The sequence below is a fragment of the Rhea pennata genome, chromosome 24 (assembly GCF_028389875.1).
Source record: "Rhea pennata isolate bPtePen1 chromosome 24, bPtePen1.pri, whole genome shotgun sequence".
NCBI classification, from domain to species: Eukaryota; Metazoa; Chordata; class Aves; order Rheiformes; family Rheidae; genus Rhea; species Rhea pennata.
In genome coordinates, this window is record NC_084686.1 from 2,931,075 (window position 1) to 2,946,765 (window position 15,691).

At 63.7% G+C, this 15,691-nt stretch overlaps 1 protein-coding gene and 1 long non-coding RNA gene across 4 annotated transcripts; one reads left to right on the forward strand and one right to left on the reverse strand.

The window, feature by feature from the left end:
* Positions 1 to 1,804: 1,804 nt before the first annotated feature.
* Positions 1,805 to 11,596, reverse strand: MCAM (melanoma cell adhesion molecule). 3 transcript variants are annotated; one of them, XM_062594499.1, is made up of 15 exons: positions 11,421 to 11,596; positions 7,760 to 7,884; positions 7,454 to 7,664; positions 7,295 to 7,365; positions 7,119 to 7,206; positions 6,799 to 6,978; positions 6,582 to 6,709; positions 6,265 to 6,427; positions 6,049 to 6,170; positions 5,577 to 5,715; positions 5,365 to 5,486; positions 5,141 to 5,276; positions 4,239 to 4,380; positions 3,717 to 3,834; positions 1,805 to 3,275 (listed from the first exon to the last, which is right to left on the reverse strand). In XM_062594499.1, exons 1-15 carry the CDS (start codon positions 11,488 to 11,490, stop codon positions 3,246 to 3,248), a joined length of 1,845 nt encoding a protein of 614 aa, XP_062450483.1. In that variant the 5' UTR covers positions 11,491 to 11,596; the 3' UTR covers positions 1,805 to 3,245. The 3 variants fall into 3 exon arrangements, with proteins under 3 accessions (XP_062450483.1, XP_062450482.1, XP_062450484.1); XM_062594498.1 differs by having other exon boundaries at positions 7,760 to 7,887; positions 11,421 to 11,594; XM_062594500.1 differs by lacking the exon at positions 3,717 to 3,834 and having other exon boundaries at positions 7,760 to 7,887; positions 11,421 to 11,594.
* Positions 11,597 to 11,739: 143 nt separating this feature from the next.
* Positions 11,740 to 14,808, forward strand: LOC134150488 (uncharacterized). Its single transcript, XR_009960660.1, has 3 exons — positions 11,740 to 12,196; positions 13,050 to 13,420; positions 13,660 to 14,808. It is a non-coding gene; the product is annotated as an uncharacterized LOC134150488 (long non-coding RNA).
* The last annotated feature ends 883 nt before the right edge of the window (positions 14,809 to 15,691 follow it).

The window sequence follows — 15,691 nt, forward strand, 5'->3', positions numbered from 1 at the left end:
TTTTACAATTATCTATTATAATCTAATAGATAGAAACTATAAGATAACTGAGTTTCTAGTTATGATACCAATGGCTACAAATAGATCATTCTAATTATAGAATGATGCATTAGTATCCATAGTAGGAAGTAACAGTTACTCTTACTAGGTTCTGATAGATAAGCTATAGGTTGTAATAGATACCTGTTAGCAGTTCTTAGTACCTATAGTTAGCACATTCACATAGCATAGTTCACATAATTCTTTATTTGAATATATTAGTGAGTATCCGTAGGTGTATCTATAGTAGCTGGTAATTTAATTTTCTTCTATAACTCTATATTAATAGATTCCAAGAGATTATCTACAGTAGCTAGCAATACAATTATCTAATAATGCTGTAAATAGATTGTTAATAGAAAATTGCATTAATAGCTATGATAGAATCTAATAGAATCCTAAATTCTATTAAAATTCATTAGTAGAATGAGTTGTTAGTATCTGTAGTAGCTAACAAAATTTTGTTTTATAAACTATGAGAATCTTAGAATTACCTATTAGTATCTATATTAGTATTAGTGCAATTATTCATTAGAAGCTATTACTGTTAGCATATAATAATGAACTATCTTTTTGTATTTAGTGTCTATAGCAGCTAGTAATAAAAATACCTGTTTGTTAGTATCCATTAATAGATACTGGAAGATAATTGTTGCTAGCTTCTGTACATGTAACTCTTATCATCTATTACACTATTTTAATGGGATTATGTGTTAATAGTTTAGTAGTCCAGCTAGTATCAGTACTACCTGGCATTTTCCATTAAAGACTATTAATATCCGTATGAGTTGGTAGTACAGATCTTGCAAAGTATTGAAATCTAATAACAAATCTTAGTATCTATACTAGATATTAAAAGACTCTAATAGATTATACATGATTGTCATTACCCTAGAGCTTCTAATAGGTCATTGTTTCAAGAGAATTATCCATTAATATCAATTAGTGTCTATATTAACTATTAATTCAATTATTTTATTGTCAAATACTAGAATCATTTATTAGTAGTTATCACCATCTATAGTGGCTAGTAATACTGTTACCTCTTGGACTGTAACAAGTTTAAATAATAGATTATTATTAGTGACTTTAAAACTAATAGTTAACTATTATAGATTCTAATTATCATTGTAATATTAGACTCAGATAGTAACAGATTATATGTTAGAAGAATTACCTGATGGTAGTTATTTGCATCTGTATTAGCAATTAATACAACTACCTATTTGAATTTGTTTGAATCGTTTATTACTATGTATAGTTTGTACTAATGCTGTCATCTATTAGAAACCTAACAAACCAAAAGTATCTACTTCTATCTGTCAGTTCCTGTTATTAGCTATTACTCCCTATTAGTATCTGAAGAGAATTGTCCATCATCTGTTAACAAAATTATCTATTCTTGCTGACCGAAGTAATTTTCCTTCCCTAACTGGTGTTGAAAGTGAGGTTAAGCCAACACTGTTGAGCTGGTAGGGTGGATTTCATCCGCGTCTTCGAAGCGCCCGGTGCCTGGAAGAGGGCAGGGGAAGGGGGTTAAGCCAACACTCATCCGCTGAGTTCAGTGCATACGGTACCAACTTACACTACTGCAGAAAGGAACAGGCCGTTTCCCACGCCAGGGTCTTGCTGTGGGGACAGCAAGCCTGAAGGTGGGAGGCTGCGCTGTGCCACCGTCCTTGACGACCTGCTCCTGGGAAAGGGCAACGTTGCTGTTGCCGTCTGAACTGCGTTGCTGTTAATGCAAACAAATTCAAAACCAGGCTTTGAGCTTTTGACTTTATTTTCACATATATATATATATATATATAATATATATAAAAAAACCCTTGCAAATATCAGACGAAAACTTATTGAAATTTACACACAAACCAACAAAAATATATATAAACCAAAGCTTTTGCTTCAACAACACTTCTAGCTCATGAGTATAGCCCACCCCTCGCCAGCAGGCTGGCTGCTCCCTGCAGCTCCTTGTTAACCGGAGCAGCCGGCTGGGCACGACAGGGACGTGTCTCCGCCTGCCCAGGGTTACCCCAGGGCCCTGCGCTGAAGGGCTGGAGGAGGGAAGCCGGCGCGCCGACAGAGTAGCAGTACGTGACTGGGAGGAAATGAGGGGGCCTCGGGGGGGGGGGGCTGATATCTCTAGGAGGAAAAGCCGCGTTTGGAGGGCGGGGAGCGGGACAGAGCCACGGCAGCGCACGGAAGGGCAGGCTGTCCGGCACCCGACCTGCTCGGCCACCGGCACGGCTACGGGACCAGAGGTGCCGCTGAAGCGCAAAAACACACCAAGTTGACTGGGGGCTGATGTTCTTCAGCACAAGAAAACCTGAGACATCACTGACTAGTCCTGGCCTAACATTCCTCAGCTTGAAATTTGGGGGCCCCAGGGCCCACTGCTCCCAGCAGCTGTACAGCCGCCCTAGAAGTGACCCAGTTCCTGAGGGTGCGGGAAGGGGACGCCCTCCCCTTCGCGAAGCAAGGCTACGGCACAAACGAGACCCCCACAGCCCCCCAAACGCAGGGCTGGTGACGTGCGCGGGCGCTCCAGCACCCCGTCCTCCTCCTGCCCACTACTCGCTTCCAGCGGGATCACAGCTACCGTTCGCGGAGCTCCCCACCCGTGCAGCGCCGCCGGGACGTGCCGGGCCAGACCCGCCCGGCAAGAGCGGCCCAACGGAAAAGCAAAGAACTAACGGGGCTCCGCCGCCCTCCGGGCAGCCTGGCAAACCCGGCTCTAACTTGCACCACTTACATGCTTCAACTTACCTGCACGCAGCTACGGCTAAGGCGATTGGGCTGCCCCAAGGAGAGCTCTGAGTAAAAGCAAGACTTAGCCAGCTTTTCTGAGCAAGCTTGGGGCAAAAATGCATCAAACCCTTCCCACACTTGTACAGAACAGATTGCCTGCCGAAGGCTCAAATCCTTCCGCCAGGTAGCTTAACGGGCTCTTTCCAACACCGCCTGTGACTTCTGTGTAGTAGGAAGCGAGTCCAAGTTTGCTGCTAAGCCGACAGCCTGGAAGCCCCCAGGCGAGGTAACGCACGGTCGGGCGGGGAGGTGCTGCTCCACGCGCCGCGGGCTCAGCGCCGCGCCGCGGGAACCGTCCCTGGCCGCACGCCCCAGGCGCCGGCGCAGGGGTGGGACGAGGCAGTCCAAGAGCAGGAAAGGCTTGAAGGACGAAAGCACTTAGTAGATTCTTCTCTCTAGTTTCTCAGATCGATGTATTTCTCGCTCTTCAGTCCACCACCAAGAAAGAGAGGGGGAGAGAGAGGAGAAAGAGCAGCTTAAAGCGAGGAGGAGACAGAGCCTCTGCGCGGCAGGCAGCAACGCTGCGGGAGAAAGCCGCCGGCCCCGGGCACCGCTCGCCAGCTGAGCGGCAGCCCCGGGGCGGGGGCGGCGGGGGGGGACCCTCGCCGGACAGCAGGGGCTCGGCTGACTCCCGGCTCAGAGCAAGCAAAACCGCAGCCGGCTCGGCGGGACGCGCCGGCGTGGAAAGCCTCGCGCTGATGGCGGGTGATGAAGGCCCATGCAGGGTTGGGAGTGCTGGGACAGGAGCTCGCCGAGGGGGGACCAGCTTTACCTCGACGCGGCCCCTCCGGGCTCCTCGGCTGCGCTCCGAGCCCGCGGAGCGGCCCCGGCCCTGCGGAAGGGCAGCGCCCGTCGGTCCGTCCTACCTGGTCAGCGGCAGGCCTCTTCTCGCCGTTGGCGCCCTGCAGGAGCCCCGCCTCTTCGGAAAGTTTATCTGACTTAACTTCAACTACAATCTTGTCTTTACGCGCCTCTGGCTTTGTGCTAGGGGAGGGAGGTGACAGTTTTGAGACACGCTCGAGGTACCAGAGAGGGCAGAGGGCCAGCTGAGCGAGGCCGAGCCCTGCAGCTCCGTCTCGGGGATGCTCCGGAGCAGAGGGAGGCCAGAGGGGACGGGACTCCGGCCTGGGGGCAATCTGGGGCCGCCCAGCCCTCGGCTGCTCTATCGCTCTGCTGCTCTCCTCGTCGCCTCCCTGCGCGGAAGAGGGGAGCGGCGCGGACCCCCAGGCTGCGGGAAGCTCCGAGTGCCACCGAGACCCCCGCGCGGTGCCCCCCGGCGCGGCCCTGCTGCCTCCCGCCCCGGCGGATGTGATGAGATGGGAAGCGTGAGCGATGCCGAGCGCCTCCGGCCCCGAGAGCGGGCTAGCAGGGCGGGATGCAGTGCTTACATGTCCTGTTTGCCAGCGCGGCCACACGGGATCTTGCCTTTCTTGTGCAAGAAGTAGATGACAGACCCCAGCACCGCCACCACGAGGATGCAGACGATGATGGCCACGATGATCACGCCTTTGCTCTCCGGCGTCTTGTGATCTGGGCAAGGGAGGAGAGGAGGAGGTTAAACGTGTCCCGCCCAGCTGCTCCCCAACTTCTCCGTTACTGCCCCTCCAGGGGAGGGGGCGGGTGCATCCCCCCTCCCCATGGGCTCCGCTCCACGTGCTGCCCCAGCTCCCCACGGGGCGCAGGTCGTGGGCCGAAGCGCTCCGGACGCGCCGTTTCTGCACAGCCATGCGTTACCCCCTGCTCCTCTCCGCCACCCCCCGCAGGCTCTAGGGGCACGGCTCACAGGGATTTCCAGCAAGACAGCAGGCCACCCCTTTGCTGCCCGGCCCAGACGGCCTGGGCTGCAGGAAGCCACGTGCGCTGGCCCTGCTGAGCTACAGGCCGAGCAGGCAGCTCGTACACTGCTGTGTAAACGAGCTGAGATGGAGCCTCCGTTTCCCACTCTGCTCAGCGAGGAGAGAGGAGAAACGACACGTGCAGCCCAAGAGCCAGCAGACAAGGCTCCTTCCTTCCCGCAGCAAGGCTCAAGTGTGACTCCTGCTGATGGCACACTTCCATCGGAGCCGGGGCTGAAGGACGCATGCACCCGGCACAGTGCAGGGTCTGACCTTTTCTGACGGTCTCCACTGGTATGGCAGGGTGGGAGGGAGAGACACAGAGCTCAGCCAAGCCACGCCACGTGCGTGGTGGCTCCCAGCAGCGTGGCACACGCCAGCGCCTGTGCGAGGGGTGCTAATCCTTCTCCAGGCTCCCACGGGCGGGCAGGCAGAGGGCAGTGCCCAACACTCACCGAGCAGCTGGATGTGCTTCTCACTGGTGCCCAGTGCATTGGTGACCCTGCACATGGCTCCTGCTCGCAGCAGGTCATGGTCCACACGCACTGTCAGGTTGCTGGCGATGTGCTGGTTCTCCATGTACTCGTGAGCCTGCAGTGGAGAAGCGGCAGGGAAGGGTTCAGCGCTGGGGGCAATGCACCACCCCTTCGAGAGGCCGTGGCCCATCCCCAGCTCTCACCGTCCCATTGATATTCCACTGCACGGAGGGCCGGGGGAAAGCGATGGCCTTGCAGGTCAGGTTCACCACCTCGTCCTGCCGCACGTAGAGCGGCGAGCTGATGGACACGATCCGCGGCTTCCCTGCGGGCAGGGCAGGTCAGCACTGATGGCTCCCGGGGGCAACAGGACTCACCCGGGGGGGTGCACACCCGTGCACACACCAGCTCTTACCCTGGACAGCCACAGCCACCTGCTTGCTCTTCTCCAGCCCCGGCACACTGTGCGCAGTCACCTTGCAGCTGAAGTTGCTGGAGGTTTCGAAGGTAAGATTGCTCAGGAGAAGCTGTTTCCCTTCTGCAACCTTCCTGCCCTGTGAGGGAGGGAGGGCCCACGGCGGTCAGCCCCAGGTACGGCCCCTCAGGGCCCAGCTCCCGGGGCTCTGCAGGCATCCCAGAGACCTCCAGCCCTGCCTCCACGCACAGCAAGGGAGCTTGCGAGCACAAGCTCTTCCTGAAGTGCTGGCCCAGAGATGAAGCGGAGGTTTACACCGGGCAGAAACGGACACTGCAAGTGCATGCAAAGTGTGCACACAAACTCTCAACCTCTCAGGAAACAGGGCGAGCAACCTCCGAGCTCCAGGCAGCTTGCTGGTGAAACCAAGGCTCGCCAAGCTGAGCCCAACAGTGCCTAAGTGCCTGCTCACCTTCGCATCCCTCCACTGGAAGTCCAGGTCCACGGGGCTGTCAGCATTGCAGCTCAGCCTCACGCTGTCTCCTTCCCTAAGGGGTGAGGATGGATCCATCTTGACACTGACCCCTTCGATATCTAGGGGAGGAATGGAGGGAGATCAGCGCAGAGCAAGCAGGAGGGCTGCGAGACCCATCCTGCGATGTGCAGGGTCCCATTCGCCCCGACTTACAGTTCACAACAAGCTCTACATCTTTCTCCAGCTGTCTCATATCATCCAGGTCAAGGGTCTGGCACCTGTACAGACCACTGCTGCTCTTCTTCACATCCTGCAGGTTCAGCACCCCAGTGCTGGTGTCTGCTAGTGATGTCACGTCCTGCCAGCTGTCCTCCAGCTGCAAGCACGGGGGAGAAAGCACGGCTGTGATCCACCCACAGGCACCCCCCATCCCAGGCCCTGGGTCCTGCTCCCTGGGTGAGGGACAAGGGACAGCCAGGACTCGAGACGTCTGCAAAGAGAAGAGGGTTGCGCTTCCCCTCCCGCCTCACCTCTCTCTTGTAGAAGCTGAAGACGGGCGCTGGGTTCCCGTCAGCCTCGCAGACCAGCCTCACGTCGTCCCCCTCCTTCACCAGCGCCGGGGACGGCAAGACCCGCAGCGTCACGTGCTGCGCGGGGTCTGCGGGAGGAGGGAGCGGGGAGGGTCGGCGCCGCGGGGCCGCCGCGCGCCGCCGCGGCCCGGACGCGGCCCCCGAGCCGCGGACTCACAGAAGACGGTGACTTTGACGCGCTGCGACTCCACGGCGTGCCTCTGCCCCCGGAGCCAGTAGTGCACCGTGCAGTGGTAGAGGGAGTCGCGGTCCTCGCGGGTGACGTAGGCGAAGAGGCTGCTGCTCACCGTGTACAGCCAGCTGGACTCGCGGGTCACTATCTCCGGGATTTTAACCTCTGCGGGGGAGACGGCGGCTGTCCCCAGGCCACGGGGGGGGCGAGGAGGGGGTCCCGCGGCTCCAGCCAGACTCCAGCTAGCAGAAGCACCCCGGACCCTCCCTCGGGGGGCAGACACGATACCCCCGTCCCCAACTCACTGTTCTCCTCGGCCTGCAGCTGCTCCCCGTTCTTGTGCCAGGTGATGTTGGGGGGCGGGAAGCTGTTCCTGCTCACGCACGAGGCGACCTGCGGCAGCGGGGAGAGCCTTGGGCACGGGGCGGGTCCCGGACCCCCCGGCACGGGGGGCGCTGGCGGCCGCGAGCCCCGCGCTCACCTGCGGGATGTCTCTGCTCTGCACGGAGATGCCGCCTCTGCTGGCCACGATCTCAGGGGCCTCGGGGATTTCTGCAAAGAGCAGCCGCCCCGCGAGCGTTAGGGGGGCCAGGCCGGGCCCCGCGGGAAGCGCCGCCACCGCCGCCGCCCCGGCACTCACTGTAGACGCGGAGCTCGGTGCGGTTCTCGCCGGCGCCGTGGCCGCCGGCCCCGACCTGGCACACGAGGGTCCTGGCGTCCTGCACGGCCACGCGGGCGACGGAGAGGGCGTTGTCGTTGCCCACCGACAGCCGCCCCTTGTAGTCGGCGCTCTCCTCCAGCAGCTCGCCGCCCACCACGGAGCACAGCTTCACCCGGCTGTGGCGGTCGATCTGCGAGGCGAGCGCCCGAGGCCGGGCTGAGCGGGCGCCCCGGCCGCGAGCCCCCGGCCCGGCGCCCGCCGCTCCCCGCCCCGGTGGCCACTCACGTAGAACCAGTTGATGTAGGCGTAGGATCCGTTTCCGGGGATGGAGAAGTTGCACTCGATCCTGGCTGTGTCCCCGTACGCCACTTCGACCACCGCCGGCATGGAGACCTCCAGCTTGCCGGCCGCTGCTGTGGGGCAGAGGGCGTCAGAGGCCGTGGGGAAGGGGCCGCGTCCCCGCGGGCGAGCGGGCGCCCTTGGAGCAGCCTCTCTGCCAGCTGGGCTTAATCCAAGCCCAGAGCGGTGCTAGTGCCTGCTCAGCCCTCCGTCCGAGCCACGGGACCTCGCCGGCCCCGAGGGCCAGGCGCCCCGCAAGGAGGTGCCCGAGGAGCTCGGCAGGGCTCGGGGAAGGCGCCAGGCGCTGGAGGCTCCTGCCAGCGGCACGAAGGCTGCACCGCACCTTCCCGCGGCCCCGGGCCCTGACGTCAGCCCGCGCGGCCCCGCGGCGGCCCGCGAGCTCAGGCACGAAAGAGGCGCCGCGTTCCCGGCCGGCAAGACGGGACACGCGGGGCGGCGGCGAGGAGGGGCGGCCCCGGCCAGCTGCGCCCTTCCCTCCTGCGAGGCCGGGGGGGAAGGGGGGGGTGCGTCAGAGGGGCACGGCGCCGTCACCGCCGCGTCCACCCGGGACGCATCCTGCTCCCCATCCCCTCGCTTTGGGGTTCCCACCACCTGGGAACCGAGAGCCGCCGAGTCCTGGCTTCGCCCGCGCCCCACGCAAGGTCACCCCCTCGCCGCATCCCTGCTCCCCGCCGCGGGGCGCGGGCACGCGGCGCCCGCTCGCCCCGGTGCCCGCATCCGCCCGCGCTGCCCCTCCGCCCGCTCTCCCGCAGCAGTAATGCAGCGCCTGGCCACGCTCCAGAGCGGCAGAGGAACGTAATGGCTATCGATCTGGGATGGGGAACGGAGCAGCTTCCCGGCGGCCTGGGGGGGACGGGGGCAGCGGCTCGGCCGTGCCGAGGTGGAGCAGGTGCTGGGAACGCCCTCGCCTCCGTGCTGGAGCGGTCCGGGGCCCGCGGTGGCGAAGCGGGGCAGGGGGCTGCGGGCGGCCCTGCAGCGGGGGGCAGCAGCCTGTCCCCCGGCAGCGGAGCTCAGCAGCCGCTGCCCAGCCCAGGTGTGGGAGCTGGGGACAAGTGGGCTGGAGGAAACCAGCTGTGTCAACAGCTCCCCTGATAGCGCCGCTCCGTGACAGCCCCGAGCTTCCCATGGGAGGCACGGCACGGCCTCAAAGGGCAGCGCTGCACCCATGAAACACCCCTCGCCCGCGGTGGGTATGTGGTGGCAGACCCCAAAATGCGACCTGCAGAGGCCCCCAGCCCCGTCGGGGCGGCCCCCTGGCCAGCTCTCAGCCCTCATCTGCCTCCCAGGCACAGCACGCTTAGCGCCAAACAAAGAGGGGCAAGCACAGCGCTGCACAGGAAAGGAGGTGCTGGAAAAACAGGTGAAAGCATAAGAGATAAGCACCCGTCGGGGTCGGGCATGCACCAAGTGCATGCAAAGAAAAAAAAAAAGACAGCTCTGCAGTGGAGGCACCTCTCCGCCCGCACGACCTGCACCGGCCGCCTGGCCCAGCCAGGCGCCCCTCGGCCCAGGTACGGGCTGTGCCCCAGGCTGCTCTCCCTGTACCCTGCCCTGAGCCCCGACACCTCGGCACTGCAAGGAGCCAGGCTGGGCCATGCCCCTCGCGAGGCTTTTAGCCCTTCAGCACGGGACCTCGAGAGACGAGAGCTGCTGGCTGGCACAACGGACCCGCTCGACACGAGAGCCCTCGTCCCGGCGGCGACGCAGCCGCGAGCGTGAGCTCAGAGCCGGGGAATGGCAGGCATCCGGGGCTGGCAGGAGGCACGAGTCCCCACTGCCCCTCCAGTGCCCTTGCGGAGGTGGACAAGTACGCTGGAGGCCCCACCCTGCCCGGCACAGGGGTGGCTGCCCGCTCCCTCAGGGCAGGCCGGGTACAAGGGTGAAGGGCTCGGCCAGGCTCCGGTCCTCCCAGGGTGGGCGGGAGGCTGGAAGGAGCCCCGCAAGCGACGCTGCCAGCTGGGGCCACAGGGTCCCCCCACAGCCCTGGAGTCGGGGCTGCCCCACGATCCCGTGGCCCCTGCTCCGGGCTCCCGGGCAGCTCGGAGACGTGCCGGGCGCAGCGCCCCAGGACAGCGGGCTCTGGGGGCGAGGTGACCCCCTTCGCGCCCGGCAGGGCTGCGGGGAGCCGGGGCAGGGCCAGAGCCCTGGCAGCTGCGTAGGGAGCGGTGCTGAGCTCCAGCCTGCGCCATGCACCCCAGGCACCTGGCACAGCTCCAGCGGGAGACCTAGAGATCTGGAGAGAACGTCTGCAGCAAGCAAGCAGGGAAGGGAGGAGAGCCCCTGCGCCTTTCCATCTGGCTCAGGGACAGCCGGCCAGCAGCCAGAGCTTCACGAGAACAAAGATTTGCTTTTAGAGCCGGGGAAGGGGGTGGGGAGCGGCACAGCCCCTCCGCCGCCTCCCGCCGCGCCGAGGTGCGCGAGGAGCCCGGCGCCTGCTCGCCGGAGCCGCCGGGCAGCGCGGCCGCGCTCGCCGCCCCGCCAGGCGGGCCCCAGAGCCCGCGGCGCGGACCAGCCCGCGGAGGGGCCCCGCGCGGGTCGGGAGCCGCGGGCGGGATGCTCGAGGCTCCCGCGGGCTGCTGCTCCCGGCACCCGCCCGCCGCCCGCGTCGGCACCGCTCCGCGAGCCGGGGCGCCCCAGCTCCTGGCTCCCGGAGCAGGATCACCCGCGCCGCCCCTTCCTCTCGGAGAGCGGTGCAGAGCCCCAGCCCGCGGCCCCACATCCAGCGCCCGCGACCCCCAGCGAGCCCCAGCCACCCTCGTCCCAGCCCAGTCCTTGCTTCGGCGGCAAGGCAGGGGCAGAGCCAAAGCAACCCCGGCCACCCCCGGCGCCGCGGGGGCAGCGCCCTGCTCCCCCCAAAGCGGAGCCCAGCACCCAGCCAGGGCCCGGCCAGCCGCTCCGGGGGCGGGCGCGGCTCGCAGCCCCCCCCGCCAGGTGAGCACGGCCGCGGCGAGCGCAACCAGCCGCGGACCCCAGCGGAGAGGGGCTGCGCGGGCCCGGGCAGCGCTCGGCCGGGCTCAGCCCCCCGCCCCGAGCTCCGGGGAAGCATCGAGCCTCTGGCCGCAGCTGGGCCAACCTGTGCACGCCGCGCTCGGCCTCGGGGCGAGGAGGGGGGTCCCAGCGGGCTGGGGCGGGGGGGGGGGGCTGCCCTGGGCTCAGCCACCGGGCTCTGCCCCCAAACCCGGCCGGAGCGCGGCCGCGGAGGGAGGCGGCGCCGGGAAGGTGCGGAGCGGCCAGCGCACCGGCTCCGCAGGAAGGACTCCCCCCGCCCCAAACTAGGGCGAAAATAGTCTGGAAAAGAGGTTTTTTTAAAAAAAGAAAGAGTGCAAAAAGCCAAAAGAAACAGGCTGCTCGAGGGGTGGAAGAAAATCCTCGGAAGGAGAGGGGCGGCTGCTTCCCGGCGGCGGGAGCGGCTCCCCGCTGCCGCGCCGAGCAGCGCCGCGGGCTAGCGCTAGCCCCCGGGGCGAGCGAGCCGGCCGTGCCGCGCCGGGCCGTGCCGTGCCGGGCAGGCTGGCGGCCCCCGCGGCCGGTGCCGGGGGGGCGGACAGAGCAGAGGAGAAGGGGACCCCGCGCCCCCAGCCCCACTCACCGCAGCAGAGCAGGAGGCAGCAGCAGCCCCAGCGCAGGGCGAGCGCCGCCGCCCGCCGCCCCCCAGCCATCCTCGCCGCCCGCGACTGAGCGGGACCGCGGGCTGACGTCAGGCAGCGGCGGAGGAGGAGGAGGAGGAAGGCGTCGGAGCCACTCCCAGCCTGCCCACCGCCCGCGGCCGCTTATCACCCCTCAGCCACAGCTGCAGCCGCCCCGGCGCCGCTCGGCCGCGCCTGCAGCGCCGAGCACAGCCCGGCCCCCGGCGCAGGCGGGGTCGCCGCCGCCCCCGCCCCGGGACCTGCCCGGCACCCCCGGCCGGACCCCGTGCCAGAGCCCCCTCCCCCCCCGTCGCTGCCTGCCTGCGCAGCGCCGAGCACGGCCCAAGCCCCCCCGCAGGCAGGTGGCGGGGTCCCCTGCGAGGGTCGCTCTCCCCCCACCTCTCAGCCCAGCGCCAGCAGCCCATCCCGGTGGGACCCCTTCGCCCCGCTCCCCGCTGCGGGTCGCGCACCCCTTCGCCCTGCTCCCTGCTCTGGGCCGCGCGTGGCACACGGAGATCGTTAGTGCATCTCTCGGGCTGGTGCAAGATTTCAGCTGGCGTCTCGGGCGCTCCCAGACAGCAAATGCTCCCCCAGGGGCACATCACGGGCCATTTTTGATCGTTTCTAACTCTATTATTGGGGAGTTTCATTTCAGCTTTGCTTGGAGACTTGCAGTTTGCCAGGTCCAGCCAGTCTGGGGCTGTGAAGGTTAATTGCAGCAGCCTGCAAGGCGCTGGAGGTAAGAATTACCAGCAGCCCTGGGGGAGAGGGCAGAGACCTGGGCTCGGTTTCCACAGGGGACTGGGAATGCCAGAAAAGGCGACAGCTCCTTGGAGCCCCGTTCCTAGGGGCCGGTTGCTCAGACAAGCCCGTGGCCCGGCCGCAGCGCTCAGCCCCTTGCCGGCCCCGCTCCACGGCGTGCAGCGAGCCGTAGCGCTGAGCCCCCGCGCAGCTGCTGAGCTGTGGAAAAGCTGCTAGCTGCGCTGGCCGGGCGGGGGGCCGGGGGAAGGACGTTGGGCCAGGGGCGGAGGGGCTCTCGGGACTGCACAAGGCTGCTATTATCCGGTGGTAATTGCCCAGAGCAAACACAGCCGGGCCTCCCCGCTCCGGGGCAGGCGCCGCGCTCCCGTCAAGGTGTGCCTGCCCCTGTCCCTGCGCGCCGGGGGCCTGGCCGGGGGGAGCGCAGCAAAAGCAAACCAGGTGCTGCACAGCCGTTAGCAAACCCCCCGCCAGCGGTGCAGGATGCCTGGGTCCTGCCCCCCTGCTGCCCCCAGCTCGCTGCCGCCTGGCTCCCAGCCCTGCCCCCCCCCACCCCCGAGGTCACCCAGAGCCGCCGGAGCTGGCTCGCCCCATGCTGCGGGTGAGGCATTGGGGTTTTCCTGTCCTTCCACATCTTTCGCTGTCTCCCATCCTCTTCTCACTGACACAGGATTTCTGCCGCTCGCTCACCCTCGCTCACCCGACCCGAGGACAGGCCCCGGCTAACCCAGCCTCCCCGGGGAGCAGCTGGAGCGCTCTCTCCTCCGGCTCTCAGGCTGGGGGCTCTGAGGCTTTGCTTATCCTCTTCCCTGCTCTGTTTGCTTTTCCTGCAGCACAAACCATGCTCCCGGCCCGGGGCGGCGCGGGCTGCGTCCCTCTGCGGCTGTCCGGCGGTCCGGGCAGCAGAGGATGTGGGGCTGCTGAGGGCCCCCCTGGCCTGCGGGAGCCCGCCGCAGGGAGGAGAGCTCGCTGCGGGCCAGGCGGGGGGTCCTGCGCCTGCTCCTGGGTCCTGTCCTGGCTGCGTGGCTGGGCTACGCCCTGCGCCCCTGCCCCGTGCCTCGGTTTCCCGTACTGGAGAGCAGATGATGCTGATCCATGCCGTGACGGAGCAGAGGGAAGGTTAAGCGATCAGTTGGCACTGCAGGAGAGGGCTCAGCAGGACGGCCCTTGGCTGCGAGCCCAGGAGCAGAGCTGGAAACCCCAGGTATGCTCAAGCGCCTCGCTGCACCGCCAGCCCCTCCTGCCCCAGCGCGCCCGTGCAGCCCGAGCCGCTCCCAGCCCTGCTCCCTCGCCGGTGCCAGCAGGAGCCCTTCCCCTGCCCTCCTTCTCCTGGTTGCATCCCTGGCCCACCCCCTGGCCCTGTCCCCCCACCGCCACCACCACTTTCCTGACCAAATGGACTTGATGATTCATCGGAAATGATTAAATTTTTTTCCTCACAAGATTACTTGCTTAAAATGGCAATGCTGGGCAGCGATAAGATTCCTGGCCTCCGCGTGGCTGCGAGGAGGGGAGGTCGCCGCCGCCGCGCAGAGGGGCACGTGCAAGGGAGCTCGGCCCTCGCCTGCAGGCTGCTCCCGAGCGGCTCGCAGCCCCACGCCGGCTGCGGCCAGGAGCGCGCCTGCCGCCGCAGCCCGTGGAGCAGGCGTCCGCCCGACGGAGAGGGTGCCGAGGTGCCGGGGAGCCCGGGCGCGCGCTCCCCTCGGCAGCCCCCGCGCCGCGGGGCGGCTGGCAGGCGCCGTGCAGGCAGCGAGGGTCTCAGCGTGGTGCAGCCCCTGGGAGAGGGGGTTGCTCCGGGCTACTCCCCAAGGGCTTGGGAAGGCCGGTGCACCGCGGCCAGCCCCACCACGCCGTGGGGCTGCTGCAGCCCTCCGACGACCCCGGGAGCACTGAGCAAACCTGGTTCGCAAAGAAGCGATGCCGCAGACGTGTGAGTCTGTGTAAGCATCCAGGTAGTGTGGAGCCTTGCACGCAGTTATCTGCTGAACATCCCTGCTGTTACCTGCTGAACATCCCTGCTGTTATCTGTTGAACATCCTTGCTGGAATCTGCTGACCGTGCATATTTGTTGACCACCCTGTTGACCATCCTGTTATCGGCGAAGGCCGCCGGCTCTGTTGTGTAACCCCGGTCTGGCGCTGATCGGCTGGATAACGAACTAAGCCTGGGGAGGATAAAAGCCACATACCTCTGGCGTGGACTCGGGCTCGCCGTCAGCTGGCCTGCGGACCCTGCAGGCCACCCATCAGCGAGGGTGATGCCCTCCACCCTGATGCCGCCTGCCAGGGAGAGCCTGAGTCATCTTGGCACAGCTCGTGCGTGGTGAGAGCAATCCGGGGAAAACTGTACCGGAGGGGTGGCCCACAAGGGCAAGGAAAGGGCGAGAGCCGTCATTGTACGGTGCATCCGCGGCTGGACCACGGCGCTCTGATACGTGTGTTTTATTTTTAGGTCTTTCCTATGCCTTTTTAGCTTTGTTACATTTGTTATGCTTGTAGGCTGCCTGGTGTTAATTGCTTAGGGTTGTCCAGCGACCGTCATATGTGCAGAACCACTTAGCTTCAATAAACTCTTAAGCTTGACAAATGACAATCTCTCGAGTTCAGTGCTGCTAACGGCAGACCACGAAAAATCCCGGACGCCCCTCAAGTGCCCCCCACCGCAGCCGGGCTGGGGCCGGGCCAGGGCTGCGGGGCTCCGCGGCGCTGCCGGAGGCTGCAGCTTCTGCGCGGCGAGGCGGAGGGATGCAGGACCCTGGCGACGCCAGGGCGCAGAGCCTGCTGTCTAGGGAAGAGGGAGAGAGACGCTCTGTTTTTCACCGTTTAACCCCCCAAATCCCACCTCTCCAGGGAAAACGGCCCAGGAGTTCCCAGTTTCCCGCGAGAAAGCATCCACCAAAGAAAACAAGCGAGTGGAAGAACCCAGATGACACGCTGCCTGGGGACGGCTGGGGCATTTCGGTCTGGCGCTAACCTTTACTCTGGGTTAAAAATAAAGTAAAATGTTGCTAATAAAACTTCTGCAGAAAATTCCCAGCAGTCAGAAAGAGCAGCGCTGCTCCCGGGAGAAAACAGCCTGGCAAACGGCTGCAGCGGGGAGCGTGCCACCCTCAAACAGGCTCCCGCTGTTTCTGAAATAGCCGGGCCTCGAGCTTGTTGGGCTTCTGCTTTTTGCAGCGTTTGAACTTTAAAGCAAATCTTTTTCTTTTCTTTTCTCTTTTTTCCCACCAGACTGAAGGTTCTGAGGAAATCGGGCAGGATTTCAAAGCAAGACCTGCAGGCCCCCACAGCTGGCATGAAATCGCCCTGCCTCGCTGTGGGCGGCAGCCGGCGGGTGCACGGCCGCTCCGCGGAGCGCAGCGGCGCTGGGCGCCCGGGTCCTTCCTGCCCATCACCGTGCCTCCCGCCTGCCTGTGCAGCTGCACACCGAGCGGATTTGGCCGAGGCCATGCCCCCATCCGAGCGCCAGGCGAGGC

Bases quoted from the DNA above. Each gene is read 5' to 3' on its own strand.
- MCAM (XM_062594498.1), bottom strand. From the start codon at position 11,490: ATGGCTGGGGGGCGGCGGGCGGCGGCGCTCGCCCTGCGCTGGGGCTGC. The intron at 6,171-6,264 runs GTAAGTCGGGGC...TTCCTCCCCTAG, and splicing joins TGTAGAGCTTGTTGTGAACT to ATATCGAAGGGGTCAGTGTC. The intron at 4,381-5,140 runs GTGAGTGTTGGG...TCCCTTGCCCAG, and splicing joins GAAGCACATCCAGCTGCTCG to ATCACAAGACGCCGGAGAGC.